This window comes from Lampetra planeri, chromosome 76, assembly GCF_965212315.1.
Source record: "Lampetra planeri chromosome 76, kcLamPlan1.2.h2, whole genome shotgun sequence".
Taxonomy (NCBI): domain Eukaryota; kingdom Metazoa; phylum Chordata; class Hyperoartia; order Petromyzontiformes; family Petromyzontidae; genus Lampetra; species Lampetra planeri.
The window spans coordinates 2,714,661-2,732,977 of record NC_136181.1 but is presented as its reverse complement, the minus strand read 5'-3'; the positions used below and the strand labels follow the sequence as shown (position 1 = coordinate 2,732,977).

Here is an 18,317-nt window from a genome sequence, read left to right as displayed (position 1 = left end):
ATTTCCCTATTGATTCTTTCTCAGCTTTATTGGGTTTGCCTGGCAGGTTCCCATTTTCCTCATTTCACAGAATATCTCTCAAGTTTACTCGGTTTGCCGCACCATCCCTTAGGATTCGGACTCTGTTTCTTGTAATTTCCTTTCACTTTTTGGAGGATAACCTTAGTTTCCTGGGAATTTCATGGGTGCATCAATCAGTTTCTTCGAATTTTCTCTCCTTTTTTTCTTTCCATCTCTTGGATTTTTAGAGTTCCTTTGCAGTTTGTGTTGTTTACACCACTGTCTTGAACTTACCACACACTTGCTTGACTTATCTTGTTGTTACTTGGTGTTTCCTCTCAATGATTGGGGCTCTCTCCCAGATTCTCGTTAATCCTCTAAGTTTCTTCATTTTAAAACTGTGAATAAAATACGTTTCTTTATCAGTTTTTTTTAGGTCTACCTTTCAGTTTCTTGCATTTTTCTAGTTTACATGGTTTTTACTTGGGGTTCTCTTCCAGTTCATTGCTTGTCTTCTCAGTTTATCGGGTTTTCATTGACATTTTTCGGAATTCTTTCTCCCAGTTTCTGAGCGAGTGTTGAAAAGCATTTGCATGTTCTCACATAAAGAATATCTCGCACCAGTCAATGATAGGTGGCCGGTTAGCTCAGCTGGTTAGAGCGTGGTGCTAATAACGCCAAGGTACTGGGTTCGATCCCATACTGGCCAGCTGCTGTTTTCCTCCATTTAAAAAAATCAATGAAAATGTAGCTCTTGATGCTTTCTCATCTTTATCGGGTTTGCCTGGCAGGTTTTCATTTTTCTCATTTCACAGAATATCTCTCAAGTTTACTCGGTTTGCCGCACCATCCCTTAGGATTCGGACTCTGTTTCTTGTAATTTCCTTTCACATTTTGGAGGAAAACCTTAGTTTCCTGGGATTGTGTCTCAATTTCTTGTGTCCATCAATCAGTTTGTTCGAATTTTCTCTCAGTTTTTTTGTTTCCATCTCTTGGATTTTTAGAGTTCCTTTGCAGTTTGTGTTGTTTACATCACTGCCTTGGACTTCCCACACACTTGCTTGAATTATCTTGTTGTTACTTGGTGTTTCCTCTCAATGTTTGGGCTCTCTTCCCAGTTTCTCGTTTATCCTCTCAGTTTCTTCATTTAAAAACTGTAAATAAAATACGTTTCTTTATGAGTTTTTAGGTCTACCTTTCAGTTTCTTGCATTTTTCTAATTTTCATGGTTTTTAATTGGTGTTCTCTCCCAGTTCATTGGTTTTCTTCTGAGTTTATCAGCTATTCATTGACATTTTTCGGAATTCTTTCTCCCAGTTTGTGAGCGAGTGTTGAAAAGCATTTGCATGTTCTCACATGAAGAATATCTCGCAGCCCTCAAATCGAGGTGGCCGGTTAGCTCAGCTGGTTAGAGCGTGGTGCTAATAACGCCAAGGTCCTGGGTTCGATCCCCATACTGGCCAGCTGCTGTTTTCCTCCATTAAAAATTTTTTTAGCTCTTGATGCTTTCTCATCTTTATTGCGTTTGCCTGGAAGGTTTTCATTTTTCTCATTTCACGGAATATCTCTCAAGTTCTCTCAGTTTGCTGCACCATCCCTTAGGATTCTGCCGCGGTTTCTTGTAAATTCCTTTTAGTTTTTGGAGCAGAATCTTAGTTTCCTGGGAATGTGTCCCAATTTTTTGGGTCCATCAATCAGTTTGTTCGAATTTTCTCTCCTTTTTTTTATTTCCATCTCTTGGATTTTTAGAGTTCCTTTGCAGTTTGTGTTTGTTTAAACCACTGCCTTGGACTTCCCACACACTTGCTTGACTTATTCTGTTGGTACTTGGTGTATCCTCTCAATTTTTGGGCTCTAATTCTAGATTTGAAGTTTTCGTGACTGCAAAGATGCATACTCTCTGGTTTTTTCGGTAAAGTCACGTAGGTAAAAAAGTTAAAAAAAATTAAATCACGACGTTTCGGTCGTTTTTTTGGGCTCTCTTCCCAGTTTCTTGGTTATCCTCAGTTTTATTATTTTGAACCTATTAATAAAATGTGTTTCTTTTTTTAATCAGTTTTAGGTCTACCTATCCTTTTCTTGCATCTTTCTAACTTTCATTGTTTTTAATTGGGTTTCTCTCTCAGTTAATTGGTTTTCCTCTTAGTTTATCGGGTTTTAATTGACATTTTTTCGGCATTCTCTCTACAAATTTCTGAGCGACACTCTTGAAAAGCATTTGCACGTGCTCACATGAAGAATATCTTGCACCAGCCAAATCGAGGTGGCCGGTTAGCTCAGCTGGTTAGAGCGTGGTGCTAATAACGCCAAGGTCCTGGGTTCGATCCCCATACTGGCCAGCTGCGGTTTTGCTCCATTTAAAAAAATCAATGAAAATTTAGTTTTTGATGCTTTCTCATCTTTATTGGGTTTGCCTGGCAGGTTTTCATTTTTCTCATTTCAAGGAACATCTCTCAAGTTTACTCGGGTTGGCGCACCATCCCTTAGGATTCTGCCTCTGTTTCTTGTAATTTCCTTTCACTTTTTGGAGCAGAATATTAGTTGCCTGGGAATGTGTCCCAATTTCCTGTGTCCATCAATCAGTTGGTTCGAATTATCTCTCAATTTTTTTGTTTGCATCTCCTGGATTTTTAGAGTTCCTGTGCAGTTTGCGTTTGTTTACACCACTGCCTTAGATGTTCCACACTTTCTTGACTTACCATTTTGGTACTTGGTGTTTCCTGTCAATTTTTGGGCTCTCTTCCCAGTTTCTCGGTTGTCCTCAGTTTCTTCATTTCAAACCTAAATATAAATGTGTTCCTTTATCAGTTTTTAGGTCTACCTATCCTTTTCTTGCATCTTTCAAATTTTCATTGTTTTATATTGGGTTTCTCTCTCAGTGCATTGGTTTTCTTCTCAGTTTATCGGGTTTTCGTTGACATTTTTTCGGCATTCTTTCTCAAAATATATAAGCGACACTGTTGAAAAGCATTTGCACGTGCTCACATGAAGGATATCTTGCACCAGCCAAACGGAGATGGCCGGTTAGCTCAGCTGGTTCGAGCGTGGTGCTAATAACGCCAAGGTCCTGGGTTCGATCACCATACTGGCCAGCTCCTGTTTTCCTTCATTTAAAAAAATAAAAAAATGTTTTAGCTCTTGATGCTTTCGCATCTTTATTGGGTTTGCCTGGAAGGTTTTCATTTTTCTCATTTCACGGAATATCTCTCAAGTTTTCTCAGTTTGCCGCACCATCCCTTAGGTTTCTGCCTCTGTTTCTTGTCATTTCCTTTCACTTTTTGGCGCAGGATCTTAGTTTCCTGGGAATGTGTCCCAATTTCTTGTTTCCATCAATCAGTTTGTTCGAATTTTCTCTCCTTTTTTTCTTTCCATCTCTTTGATTTTTAGAGTTCCTTTGCAGTTTGTGTTTGTTTACACCTCTGCCTTGGACTTCCCACACACTTGCTTGACCATGTTTGTTTGTTGTAGTCCGGAGTAAGACTGATGGCCTTGATCGAAGTTGTCTTGTGGTTGTTGTTGTTGTTGTTTGACTTGCATCCCACTGGGATTTTTGCACACAGCGTTGGTGTACGGTGTTTTTTCTGCAATATTTTGCTGTCTTTTCTTGGATTTTCTGTTTGCACTTAGTCACATATTCACTTTAAGATGTTTTCTTGTTCATGTTTTTGTTTTCTGTTTGTTGCGGTTGCACCCGATTGAAGAGCCGAATGGCTCACAGGGCTATACCTAATACATGAACTTGAACTTGACTTATCTTGTTGTTACTTGGTGTTTCCTCTCAATGTTTGGGCTCTCTTCCCAGTTTCTCGTTTATCCTCTCAGTTTCTTCATTTATAAACTGTAAATAAGATACGTTTCTTAATCAGTTTTTAGGTCTACCTTTCAGTTTCTTGCATGTTTTTAATTTTAATGGTTTTTAATTGGTGTTCTCTCCCAGTTCATTGGTTATCTTCTCAGTTTATCAGCTATTCATTGACATTTTTCGGAATTCTTTCTCCCAGTTTCTGAGCGAGTGTTGAAAAGCATTTACACGTGCTCACAAAAACGATTACTGCACAGCTCTGCACTCTCTTCCCGGATGCTTCCGCACTCTCTCTTTCCGCCGTAATGCACGCGCTCCCTTGTCCTCCATTGTGGCGTGTGTCTCTCTCTCTCTCGGCGGCGCACGGGGAGTAGAGAGGGCTTCGCCGGTGGAGGTCGTCACGTGGCCGGTGGCGAGACGAAGTAAGCGATGATGCAGTCCGAGAAAATGAGACAAAGCTTAGAGAACAATTATAAGCCAATAAACACATTCACCGCGCATTACAGTAAGTGAACGTGGGTAGAGAGCAGAGGTCGCAAACGGGTTTTGATTCCTTATACGTACCCGTACCCGGCCGCACCAGGGTCGCAAATGGGTACCCATACCCGTACCCGGCTGGGTACGGGTTCCCGTTCTCTACCCGTACCCTACCCGAAATGAGTGACAAACGGTTACTCACTAGTGACTCACGGCCTACCCGTACCCGGCCGCACCAGGGTCGCAAACGGGTACCCGTACCCGGCCGGGTACGGGTAGCCGGGTATCGGGTAGGGTACGGGTATCGGGTACCCGGTTGCGACCTCTGCTCTCCTTATATTGCTCTCGGCGGAGTTAGGCTCCGCCTCTAGCCACGCCCCTCGAAGAAGCTTATCGACGCTTCCCGGACGTACCCACGAGCTCCGCCCATTACCTTTGGCCCAGATGGAACCCTTCCCTCTGATTGGATATGAGTATAATTCTAGATTTGAAGCTTTCCTGACTGCAAGGATTCATATTCTTAGGTTTTTTCGGTAAAGTCACGTAGGTAAATAATTAAAATTAATAAAAGTAAAATAAAAATAAAATAAAAATCACGACGTTTCGGAGGCAGCACAAGCTTCCGTCTTCAGGTGGAACCGTCACGTGACTTTACCGAAAAAACCTAAGAATATGGATATGAGTAACCCAGCAGTGACTACGCAGCCCTTCGTCGTCCCGTAGGTGGCGCTCTCTCATTACATTAACATGACTAACAAGTGAATGCGGAAAGAAGACAAATAAAATAAACCGATGCTCCACAGGATATTATTTATGTCTGTCGTAGGCCAATCGCTTTCAAAGACAATGCATATATCATCAGAGCATGTTTTGTTTGCATATTTTCCCACAAGTATGTGTGGTTAATGGGACTTGATGCCTTGTAAAAGGTATCTATTTAGTGTTCGAACATCTTATCACCTCCTGTTTTGTTGGCAGGAAGGGTAACACTTAATTATTCTTATTTTTCATAATTTTGGACACTGGAAAAACGGTCCCGTGGACAGTTATCCATTGTTCTTCTTGGTTCTTTCGGTAAAGTCACGTAGAAGGGAAATAATAAAATAATACAAATAAAACATAATAAAATGATTCTCACGACGTTTCGACCACAACGCAAGCAGCCGTCCTCAGGTGAAGAACAGGTCTGTCAGAAAGACGCTGTCTGTCGGAAAGACGCTGTCTTTCCAACAGACCTGTTCTTCACCTGAGGACGGCTGCTTGCGTTGTGGCCGAAACGTCGTGAGAATTATTTTATTATGTTTTATTTTTATTATTTCCCTTCTACGTGACTTTACCGAAAGAACCAAGAAGATGAATCCCTGCAGTCACGAAAGCTTTAAATCGAAAAGTTCCCCATTGGTCAAACATGTTACGTAAATGCAGAAGATATGGTCATTGCTGTTCACACTGTGAAGGCGTTGACGACTCTGCTGATGGACCTGGAGTATGCACCTAAGAGATGGAGCCTTTCTTTCAGCTCTACAAAAAATTAACCCGTAAAAACAAAGTTTTTCACTATAAATCATTTATATGGGTGGCATCGGTTTTATTTTATTATTCATTTCTGTTTTTCTTGAGTAAGAGTTTCATTTTTATCACATTGGTATTTTAAATGAAATATGAAAAAAATGTTTTCTAAAAAGTGGAAAATTTTGGAAAGAAATTTTCACGAAAATAAATTGTCACGCACAACGAGTCTGTGTGCAAAATGTCAGCTCGATTGGATCACGGGAAGTGGGTTAAAAAACGACCGAAAAATTTGCACGGTCGTAAGCGCGCAAGCAAGCAAGTGAACTTAATATAAAGGATTTAAAAAAAAAACTCCTATCCGGGTATTTTCTGTCATCAAATACTACACCCGCATCAACTCCCCATGAGTGTTGGGGGCAGTTGTGTAGCAACTGAAAATGTTTCTATACCTAGTCAGTGTGCTTATAACTGGCTCCGATTTGGCAGCAGAGGTATAACTCTGAGTCAGTCGAGCAGCATTATCTTTTAATCAACTTCTATTATGCTGTGTGGAAGCTGCCTGGCCTATTGCTCCATTCGAAGCCCCATCCCGGGTTTAACCGGACTGGATTGTGTGAGGAACAAACAAATGTTTGAATTAAAAATCTGTATTTATCTTGGACAGTCCTATTCGTGAGCTGGGTTGGCTGGGTCATGTAGCCTGCATGCCCAGTCAACGCATACCCAGGCAACTCAGGTTTGGCCGGATAGAGGGGGCTAAACGGGCACAGAACGAGCTAGAGAGGAGATGGACTGATCCAGTACATCAGGATTTGGAGCTGATTTAACATTCTGTTAACTGGTACCAATGGTGTCAATATCAGTCTGTGGAGGAGGCTCGTGAAGGACGCTACTGGGCAGATGGCGGCAGTCACACTCCAGCAACAATAGAGGGCAGAGGAGCGACGCTCGCGACAACAAGCGGAGTGCCGGACAGCTAAAAACGCAGCCAGTTGACACAGTGGTGGGTACAGGTGGTGCGGATACCACACCAGAGGTGGAATGTGCTCCAATCCAGGGGTTGTCATTCAGACTCTGTCTCCTTGACAGACCTGTTCTTCACCTGAGGACGGCTGCTTGCGTTGTGGCCGAAACGTCGTGAGAATTATTTTAGTATGTTTAATTATTATTTTATTATTTCCATTCTACGTGACTTTACCGAAAGAACCAAGAAGATTCATATCTCATGGAATCTTTCCTGAGGTTCCCCTCAACCACGATCTGGAACTCAACCTCAAAGCTCAAATTAAGCTCCGACTACTGCACAAATATTTTTTTTAGCAACAAACGCATCATGATGGTGGCTGCTACTTGCTGTAATGAAACATTGGCAATGTATTTGCTTACACGTTATGGGCGTCAGGACATTTCAGGGCCTGTAACGATTCTCTCCCATTGCGACTCAATCAATTGTCCCAATTTGGGGCCTTCATTACATTAAATTATGTTTTTTGTTATGACATCACGGTTTATTTCAGCACCCCCATGGCTGCAGGTGTTAAATAACCTTATTACTAATTACACATTTAAAGACTAGATTTATAATTGTTTTACCAGGTAAGGCCCACTGCGCTGTGTAGCTCTTTTTCAAAAGCGACCTGGTTCTAGATTTGAAGCTTTCGTGACTGCAAGGATTCATATTCTTAGGTTTTTTCGGTAAAGTCACGTAGAATAGCGACCTGGTTATCACAAATTACACTGGTCAACAAAATTTTTTTTTTCTGGCCTGGATTTTTGCAGCTGTTTTAGACTAATTTCAGAGTGCTGATTCCAAATCTGATCTCAGATTTGCTCTATCACATCTCATTTTATGCTATCGGCAGTGACTGCTTTAGTGTTAAAATATGGTGCTGTATTTTTAGGATAGTGTGTTTATAATATCATTTTATGTAGATATCCACATTTATTTAAAATTTTTCTTCCGCAGTTTGTATTGAAAATGATGTGATAGACAAAAACTGATGTCAGATTTGGAATCAGCACCCCAAAATTACCTTAAAACCGTTGGAATACCTTATGCCAGAAAAAGTGTGTTGACCAGTGTTATAGCTCAACGAGGTGGCTTGTCATCATGTGGAAATGTATTGCAGCTAAAATACTCTAAAACGCGTATTTCTAAATGTGGAAGTAAAAAACCGGGAGGACCCAGAGAAAAATCCACGCAACCACGGATAGAGAGAGACACGCAAACTCCAAATATACAGCAGGTGTCAGGGTCCGGATTGAACAACGACCTCCTGTATACCAGGCAAGCTAATTAACATCTCCTAGCCACTGTGTGTGTACCCTGGTTTGACAGCAGAGGTCTCACTCCGAATCAGTCGCGCGGCATTAGCCTTTCATCAGCTGCATAATGCCGTGTGGAAGCTACCTTGTCTGTCGCTCCGCACGAAGCTTTGGGTCTTCTCGGCCACGGTCATGCCCTCCCTTCTCTATGCTTGTGAAACCTGGACCTACCCGAATGGAACATCTTCGCCGGTGGGAAACATTCAGGCTGGCATAACAACGATCCATCCTGGCTTTAACCAGGCTGGATTGTGTGAGGAGTTCATAAATCTTTGAAAGATCTGGGACACAGTCCGATCGGTGAGCTCCTCCAGCAGCCAAGGCTGCGTTGGCTGGGTCACCGCATACCTAAACAGCTTTGTTCTGCCGAATAGAGGGGGCTAAACGGGCGCGGGACGAGCTAGAGAGGAGATGGAGTGATGTGGTACAAAATGACGTGGAGCTGAGTGGATTTGCCGATGACTGGTGCCAGCCTTGTCAAGATCGGCTTCTATGGAGGAGGCTCGTGAAGGACGCTGCTACTGGCAAGTTGAAGGCAGTCACCCTCCCAACAACAACGAGCGATGCTCAAAACAACGAGCGGAGAGCCGGTCGGCTAAAAACACCGCCAATTGCAAAGTGGTGAGCACACGTAGTGCATGGGCCCGTCATTTCTGTCAGTAAGTTCATAACGCCGGGTATAGCTACCATAACCTCTCGCCAGCGAGTTTATCTCACTTCAACTTGGTCCTAAGGTGCACTCAGCTTGACACGAGTGGCAGTTGATGGTTGGTGTTGTTAAATTTAGGTGGGTCTGTGTCAAGGCCGTAATTATAATATATATTTGGGGGGGACATCCCCCCCAATATTCAAATATGCTCAAAATGTCCCCCCCCCCCAATATATTGCTATGAAAAATTGCTATGCTATGTAAATAAAAACAAGAATTTGCTAAACCTTGGCCACAATATCTGGACTTGTCTTCATATAACAATGCATAGATTTCTGTTTATATGATTGTGGTTATGGTTGTACTTTATTAATCCCTAATCTCTGCCATTACATACAATGAAACAAGAAATGGTAAAAAATAAAATAAAGTAAAAACAGAGAAATGCAATGCAATACACTATTAGACATTATTGTAAAAAAAACAAATAAAAAGTCTATCCACGTTTTAGTGAATTTTTTAATATTTTAGGCAGGAAATGAGTTTTCAAATTTAGATTTTTTTTTCTGGGTTGGGACCCCCTGGACGATTTGGTCCCAGCCCATAGTTGACTCCATGGCTACGGGGCCTTTGTCTGGTCGGGGCTTATCGAACAATCGTCGTGTGCATGAGAATGAGGAAACTGCAGAAAAGTGGAATTTCTAGCCAGACAACCTGTTCCTACCCCCCCCCATCTCTCTCTATCACCTGAAGAGTCACCTTACACTCAAACACAGCGCAGACTCTCACCCTACAGCTGAGTGACTCAAAGCACAGACTCTCACAACCATTGGTGAGTAACCCACAACACAGACACTCACCACCCTGGTGAGTGACTCATAGACACTCACCACCCTGGTGAGTGACTCACAGACACTCACCACCCTGGTGAGTGACACACCACACAGTCACTCACCACCCTGGTGAGTGACTCACAAACACTCACCACCCTGGTGCATGACTCACAGACACTCACCACCATTGGTGAGTGACTCACAGACACTCACCACCCTGGTGAGTGACTCACAGACACTCACCACCATTGGTGAGTGACTCACAAACACTCACCACCCTGGTGAGTGACTCACAGACACTCACCACCCTGGTGAGTGACTCACAAACACTCACCACCATTGGTGAGTGACTCACAGACACTCACCACCCTGGTGAGTGACTCACAGACACTCACCACCCTGGTGAGTGACTCACAGACACTCACCACCATTGGTGAGTGACTCACAAACACTCACCACCCTGGTGAGTGACTCACAGACACTCACCACCCTGGTGAGTGACTCACAGACACTCACCACCATTGGTGAGTGACTCACAAACACTCACCACCCTGGTGAGTGACTCACAAATACTCACCACCCTGGTGAGTGACACACCACACAGTCACTCACCAGGGTGGTGAGTGACTCACAGACACTCACCACCCTGGTGAGTGACTCACAGACACTCACCACCATTGGTGAGTGACTCACAAACACTCACCACCCTGGTGCATGACTCACAGACACTCACCACCATTGGTGAGTGACACACGGACACTCACCACCCTGGTGAGTGACTCACAAACACTCACCACCCTGGTGAGTGACACACCACACAGTCACTCACCAGGGTGGTGAGTGACTCACAAACACTCACCACCCTGGTGCGTGACTCACAGACACTCACCACCATTGGTGAGTGACTCACAGACACTCACCACCCTGGTGAGTGACTCACAGACACTCACCACCCTGGTGCGTGACTCACAGACACTCACCACCATTGGTGAGTGACTCACAGACACTCACCACCCTGATGAGTGACTCACAGACACTCACCACCATTGGTGAGTGACTCACAGACACTCACCACCCTGGTGAGTGACTCACAGACACTCACCACCATTGGTGAGTGACTCACAAACACTCACCACCCTGGTGAGTGACTCACAGACACTCACCACCCTGGTGAGTGACTCACAGACACTCACCACCATTGGTGAGTGACTCACAGACACTCACCACCCTGGTGAGTGACACACAGACACTCACCACCCTGGTCAGTGACACACAGACACTCACCACCGCTGGTGAATGTCTAAGCACGAGGAATGGCTTGAAAAGTTGTATAATCTCCGTAGATGTAGATGCCACTGGTTGTTGATGTTCTCAAATGTAGATGCCACTGGTTTTTCGTGATCGGCAGATGCAGCTGCCACTTGTTTTCATGTTCTGCAGATGTAGATACCACTGGCCATTCATGTTCTACACCTTTAAATGCCACTGGTTCTTCACTTTCTGTAGATGTAGTTGCCACTGGTTCTTCACGTTCTGCAGATGTAGATGCCACTGGTTCTTCATGTTCTGTAGATGTAGATGCCATTGGTTCTTCACGTTCTCAAATGTAGATGCCACTGGTTATTCACGTTCTGCAGATGTAGATGCCACTGGTTCTTCAAGTTCTGCAGATACAGATGCCACTGGTTCTTCATGTTTTGCAGATGTAGATGCCGCTGGTTCTTCATGTTCCGTAGATGCAGATGCCACTGGTTCTTCATGTTTGCAGATACAGATGCCACTGGTTCTTCATGTTTTGCAGATGTAGATGCCACTGGTTCTTCATGTTCCGTAGATGCAGATGCCACTGGTTCTTCATGTTCCGTAGATGCAGATGCCACTGGTTCTTCATGTTTGCAGATACAGATGCCACTGGTTCTTAATGTTCTCCAGATGTAGATGCCACTGGTTTTTCACGTTCAGCAGATGCAGATGCCACTGGTTCTACACGTCCTGCAGATGTACAGTAGATGCCACTGGTTCTTAATGTCCTGCAGATGTAGATGCCACTGGTTCTTCGTGATCGGCAGATGTAGATGCCACTGGTTATTAATGTTCTGCAGATGTAGATGCCACTGGTTCTTCACATTCTGTAGATGCAAATGCCACTGGATGTTCACGTTCTGCAGATGTAGATGCCACTGGTTCTTCGTGTTCTGCAGATGTAGATGTCACTGGTTATTCATGCTCTGCAGATGTAGATGCCACTGGTTCTTCACGATCTGCAGATGTAGATGCCACTGGTTCTTCACGATCTGCAGATGTAGATGCCACTGGATGTTCACGTTCTGCAGATGTAGATGCCACTGGTTCTTCATGTTCTGCAAATGTAGATGCCACCACCACTGTTTATTGCGCGGCGCTTGAATTTAGGACTCTCAGTCTGAACAGGCAACTGGACATATTGACAGGTTTTTTTCGTATCTATAAAAGTTCGTAAGTCGAATGTTCGTAAGTAGAGGAGTCCCTGTAGTAGCAGCAGTTAGCGCTACTTTACTGTGCTTTGAAACCACGCGAAACTCGACCGAGTTCGATCCTCCGCTCACGGCGAATATTTGAACCAGTTCTGGACAAAGACAGCCGGGGCATGGTTTTGGCCTACCCACCTGCCTAGTTTGTGCCATGATGGCCTTAGCAGGTGCTGCTCGCTACTAACAGCACTTGCCCCTTCAGCCTGTTAAAAGGCTACACTGGGGGTGGGGGACCTTTGTCTTTTGTGACAGAATCCACCCGAAATGCGTTCGATCGCCTTAGACCTGGGACGCTAAGCGGGGAGATTGAGCCTGGACAGCAGAGGTCGCAAACGGGTTTTGAGTCCTCACCCGTACCCGGCCGCACCAGGGTCGCAAACGGGTACCCGTACCCGGCCGTACCCGTACCCTACCCGTACCCGGCCGGGTACGGGTAGGGTACGGGTATCGGGTACCTGATTGCGACCTCTGGGATGAAGCCATGTTGCAGGCGTGGGTGGGTTGATTCTAGGAACTTGATTGTGAGAAGAGACAAGATGTTGGGAAATGAGTGACAAACGGTGACTCACCCAGTGACTCACGGCTTACCCGTACCCGGCCGCACCAGGGTCGCAAACGGGTACCCGTACCCGGCCGGGTACGGGTATCGGGTACCCGGTTGCGACCTCTGCTGGACAGTGCTGAGTAAAGTGTTGTACAGTACTTCTTCATTACGACTCTCACGGTCACCGAACTTTGCTGACTCCCGTGCCCATCTACTGGATATCTATGTAAAAAATCGTCATAGCTCATCGGATTCCTCCACCTGCAGTCCAAATACAAATTTTAATCACCAAGCAGCACTGACCATTGGGGTGAAGTATAGATAATTAACAGTCAACAGTGAATCAACAATAGCCATACGCGATCAGCCCAGACGCACGCACGCACGCACACACAACGCACGCCAAGTCTGCAAAAGTTGCAGCTTGTTCGAGTTGAATTCTCGCCGTGCGTTGAGTCCAGCTGTGGGATAGTGGACTCGCTCGTTCTCTCCCAGAGCCGGCCCAGCCACTAAGCGACCCTTGCAATTGCAAAGGGCCCCGTGGCCAGCAGAGGGCCCCCTAGAGTCACTGCTAGCTAGTGGGTGAAAAAAATCATACATCAAAGGGGCCTCCAACCAAATTTTGCTTAGGGCCCCCAAAGGTCTAGGGCCGGTTCTGTTCTCTCCACACAAACAGCAACACCACGCCACAAGTTGGTTCCCGCGAATGGTGACTGGTGACCTTGTTCCCAAATAATTTTCAGTTTCATTCATTTGGTATAGACCTGTGAGCCATTCGAATCGGGTGCAACCGCAACAAACACAAACATGAACAGGAATCGCGACCGCGTGCGCGATGAACGGTGACCGCGTGCACGCGTGTCGGGTCGTGTCGTGATTTCTCCCGTATTTCGCTTCTCCCCCACCTCTGGCAGGATCGAGGACGATGGGGACAGGACTTTGGCGCTGCTGGGGACTGTGGGGGCTGTTGGTGGTGATGGTGGTGGCGCAGAGCCACGCGTTGCAGATTGGTAACTAATTTATTGTAATAGTAATAGGTTTTTACCCTTTCAACTGGTACAAAAACTGACACCTTTATACAAGGCATCATGTTTGCAATAACCACAACACAAGCAGTCAAATTGCAAACAAAAAGAAACAACTCTGATGATGATAATGATATGCACTGTCCTTGAAGTTTTTGTACCAGTTGAAAGAGTAAAAACCTTACACTATATTTTTCCACTGGTAAAGGAGATGTCTCATAGTGTAAATGCTTACCCCGAGCTCTCAATACTCTGATAGTGCGCTGTCTTTGAGTTGTACGCCTTTTGGCGTCATCTGGTCCAACACCAATGGAGACTAGGCTCTAAGAAAAGCTGTCTTGGGTGTGAACCAATCAACTTCAAGGACAGTGCTTATCATTATCAGAATTGTTTCTTTTTGTTTGCATTTTGACTGCTTGTGTTGTGGTTATTGCAAACATGATGCCTTGTATAAAGGTGTCAGTTTTTGTACCAGTTGAAAGGGTAAAAACCTATTACTATATTTTGCCACTGGTAAAGGAGATGTCTCATAAACTCAATTATTGTTTTGTTTTACCAGTGGGTAAGGTCCAAAGTTACAAATAAGGGATACGTCACCTCGATGCGACGTTGGGACTGCTATTGCAGTAGAGTCTCCATAACACTGGTCAACAAAAAAAAAAGCATTTTTTTCTGGCCTGGACTTTAGCAGCTGTTTTAGACTAATTTCAGGGTGCCGATTCCAAATCTGATCTCAGATTTGCTCTATCACATATTTTTTATGCTATCGGCATACCCCATTTTCATTGATTTTACCCGAAATTAACTCTGTCACTTATGATTGCAAGTTGTTGCGAGTCAGTGACTGCTTTAGTGTTAAAATATGGTGCTGTATTTTTAGGATAGTGTGTTTACAATATCATTTTATGTAGAAATCCACATTTATTTAATATTTTTCTTCCGCAGTTCTTATTGAAAATGCAATATTTGATATCTGAAAAACCTGATGTGATAGACAAAAACTGATGCCAGATTTGGAATCAGCACCCCAAAATTACCTTAAAACCGTTGGAATACCTTATGCCAGAACAAGTGTGTTGGCCAGTGTTATCTACGCGCGGTTTATCCGATTTTGCGGATTAACCGCGCACCTGAAATTTTGAGATACGTGAACAACTCGTGAATTTTCCCCTTAAACCCAAATTAATCATCTATAAACACTTATACATTATTAAATTTCGATTTAAAGCTTTCGTGACTGCAGGGATTCATCTTCTTGGTTCTTTCGGTAAAGTCACGTAGAAGGGAAATAATAAAATAATAAAAATAAAACATAATAAAATTATTCTCACGACGTTTTGGCCACAAAGCAAGCAGCCGTCCTCAGGTGAAAACCAGGTATGTCGAGGCGACAGCGTCTGAATGAAACAGCACACGTGCTTGGAGCATATATATAAGCTGGGTTGGAAGGGGGGGAAAGGGCGCCTTGACAAAAGAATATGCATATCAAGAGGAATTTAGCATATTTATGGGAAATGCAGGTATGTGATTAGTACTACTTATGCCCGTGCATTATGCAGGATTAGCAGCATCAAATTGAGGGAAAATGGGAAACGCAGGTATGTGAATAGTACTAATTATTATTGGAAGTGTGTATTACAGGTCATGTGCTTAAACCGAGCAAATATGTGCTCTGATTAATCCAAAATCCACGTGATCGCCTCTACAGTACAGTAGTGGCATATCTTTACCACAGTGGGCGGAGTTTGATTGAAGTTGATTGGCGTGGTTCTGCTGTCCACAAAGAGTGGGCTGAGCCTAGTCTCTAGTGTGGACCAATCAGTTTCACAGACAATGCCACATATACTATGTTTTTTGTTTGCATTCTGACCACAAGTCAACAAGAGGCGCAGAGCCAAACTCAGGGGCTGGTCGTAAAGCCCTGACCCAACGCAGAGCTAGAGACAGAGATGCCTTCAGACGTTTCCGAAAAGTCAGAGGTTCGTTTGATGTTGCAGACGAGCAAATGGGTCGGAGAGTGCCACACCGATTCGCTCCACCCTCGTAGAGACAGAGCGGACGCCCGAGGTGTGGTTAGGAGGAACTAAAGACGAGGTGGGGAAGGCGGCTTAAAGGGCAGCGCTACCAACTAATCCCCCCCCCCCTCCACCAAGTTATGCCGTCATCTATGTACTGTATGAAGGAATTTTTCGATGTAAAGCTTTCGTGACTGCAGGGATCCATCTTCTTGGTTCTTTCGGTAAAGTCACGTAGAAGGGAAATAATAAAATAATAAAAATAAAACATCATAAAATAATTCTCACGACGTTTCGGCCACAACGCAAGCAGCCGTCCTCAGGTGAAGAACAGGTCTGTCGGAAAGACAGCGTCTGAATGAACATTGATGCTGCTAATCCTGCATAATGCACGGGCATAATATGACTTTGAAACCCCCCGCCCACCTCCTACGAATTCCACAAGTCGTGACTAATCCCATATCTGCATTTCCCATAAATATGCAAAATTCCTCTTGATATGCAAATTCCTGTGTCAAGGCGCTCTTCCCCCTCTAACCCAGCTTAAATATACGCTGCCAAGCCTGGTGGTGCTCATTCAGACGCTGTCTTTCCGACAGACCTGTTCCTCACCTGAGGACGGCTGCTTGCGTTGTGGCCGAAACGTCGTGAGAATTATTTAATTACGTTGTATTTTTATTATTTTCCTTCTACGTGACTTTACCGAAAGAACCAAGAAGATATATGAAGGAAGTGATCGGCCAATAACACGTTTGCCTTCATACACGTGAGCGGAAACTGGACCATCCACAGAAAGCCCCCCCCCCCCCAGGCGCGTTTGCGAGGGGGAAACACTCTATCCCGTAGAGACGAGAACAGGTGGAGTCGATATCGTTGTTCGTATCTCATCCTCTTGCTCTATTTAAGGCCGGAAACAGGTAGATCTCTTCACAATTCTGGCAAAAAATCTTCTATCTTAAAATTATTTAGATAGCACCTCATCTAAGGCGCTTTACACAGACTTAACGATGGTAAATATGAATGTAATGGTGGAGATGAGTTGAACGAAATTGACGAGAGCAAGCAATGGGGGGGGCAAATCTGTGACGCGTGAATTTGGGGAATGCGTGATAGCCGTGTAATGAGAATATGAAGTGTGAACAGTAACAGTGGTCGCGGTTATGAGGGGGAGGTTAAGCGGTCGTGGGGTGAGCTAGGGGTAACAATAAGCGAGTTTTGAGTGCGGAGCGGAAACGAGTGAGCGAAGGTAACTGCTCAATGTGGAGGAGTAAGTTTGTTCCAGTGAATGGGGTGGGCGAGAAGGCAATGAAGAGTGAAATCGTGGATTGAGCACAAGGAGGAACAGACAGACAGACAGAGAGAGAGCAAAGATTGAGAACGTCGAGGGCGAAAAGGCGTCACATAGACAGATACAAGAGTGGCAAGATGCGGTGGGACAAGACCATGAAGTGATTTGGAGAACAGCGAGGAATTTGAACGGGCAGCGTTAGTAGACAGAGAGCCAATGCAGTTGTGCGAGGAGGGTTGTGAGTTACGAGAATTGTAGGGAAGGTTGAAATATGATCCAATGAGGTTGGATGTAATCACCATCGAAACGTCATGGTGCTCATATTGTAAATCTTGTAGTGGATTTCCTCTCCAACACACAACCGGTGGGCTGAAATAGTAACTAATTAGCACGTTTTGTTTACATGACAAACCTTACTAATTGGCCGTGTCGGGTGGTGGCGGATTTAACGACGCATTTATACTTGCGCGATCTAACCCCAAAAAACACTTTATTACGAATCTTATTACATATTTATAGAGCGACTTTATGCGCTTTACGTGGAAAAGGCAGAAACAAAAACGGAGTGAATTAGATGGCAGGGAGCGGTGCAAGGGCCCAGGAATGAGTGACCGTAACCGAGGGCACGTGGGGTCACGGAAGGGCTTGAGAGGATGGAAGGAGACAGATTGGAGGGGCGAGGGGGAGCAATGGAGAAGAGGTGAGGCTTTAAGAAAGGAACGGAAGGAGGTTAAGGAGATGGACAGCTTAATGTACAGGGGCAGTCTTGAGTCTGTGTGCAGTGTTGAGTCTATGGTGCAGTGTTGAGTCTATGGTGCAGTGTTGAGTCTATGGTGCAGTGTTGAGTCTGTAGTGCAGTGTTGAGTCTATGGGCAGTGTTGAGTCTATGGTGCAGTGGTGAGTCTATGTTGCAGTGTTGAGTCTATGGTGCAGTGTTGAGTCTATGGTGCAGTGTTGAGTCTACAGTGCAGTGTTGAGTCTATGGTGCAGTGTTGAGTCTATGGGCAGTGTTGAGTCTATGGTGCAGTGTTGAGTCTATGGTGCAGTGTTGAGTCTATGGTGCAGTGTTGAGTCTATGGGCAGTGTTGAGTCTACGGTGCAGTGTTGAGTCTATGGTGCAGTGTTGAGTCTATGGGCAGTGTTGAGTCTATGGTGCAGTGTTGAGTCTATGGGTAGTGTTGAGTCTACAGTGCAGTGTTGAGTCTATGGGCAGTGTTGAGTCTATGGTGCAGTGTTGAGTCTATGGTGGTGTTGAGTCTATGGGTAGTGTTGAGTCTATGGGTAGTGTTGAGTCTATGGTGCAGTGTTGAGTCTATGGTGCAGTGTTGAGTCTATGG

General features: G+C 44.7%; 1 protein-coding gene and 4 non-coding genes across 5 annotated transcripts in view; all 5 read left to right on the top strand.

The window, feature by feature from the left end:
- Window positions 1–636: 636 nt before the first annotated feature.
- On the top strand, window positions 637–709 carry TRNAI-AAU (transfer RNA isoleucine (anticodon AAU)). The gene has a single exon. It is a non-coding gene; the product is annotated as a tRNA-Ile (tRNA).
- Window positions 710–1,389: 680 nt separating this feature from the next.
- On the top strand, window positions 1,390–1,463 carry TRNAI-AAU (transfer RNA isoleucine (anticodon AAU)). Its single transcript has one exon. It is a non-coding gene; the product is annotated as a tRNA-Ile (tRNA).
- Window positions 1,464–2,265: 802 nt separating this feature from the next.
- TRNAI-AAU (transfer RNA isoleucine (anticodon AAU)) lies at window positions 2,266–2,339 on the top strand. Its single transcript has one exon. It is a non-coding gene; the product is annotated as a tRNA-Ile (tRNA).
- A 679-nt stretch (window positions 2,340–3,018) lies between these two features.
- Window positions 3,019–3,092, top strand: TRNAI-AAU (transfer RNA isoleucine (anticodon AAU)). Its single transcript has one exon. It is a non-coding gene; the product is annotated as a tRNA-Ile (tRNA).
- Window positions 3,093–9,488: 6,396 nt separating this feature from the next.
- LOC144737948 (trypsin-1-like) overlaps window positions 9,489–18,317 on the top strand; it is a 51,969-nt gene continuing 43,140 nt past the window's right edge. Inside the window, exons 1-2 of the mRNA XM_078620854.1 lie at window positions 9,489–9,597; window positions 13,567–13,662. Coding sequence (XP_078476980.1) covers window positions 13,578–13,662 — 85 coding nt within the window. The 5' untranslated portion in view covers window positions 9,489–9,597; window positions 13,567–13,577. The remainder of the gene's footprint in view (window positions 9,598–13,566; window positions 13,663–18,317) is intronic.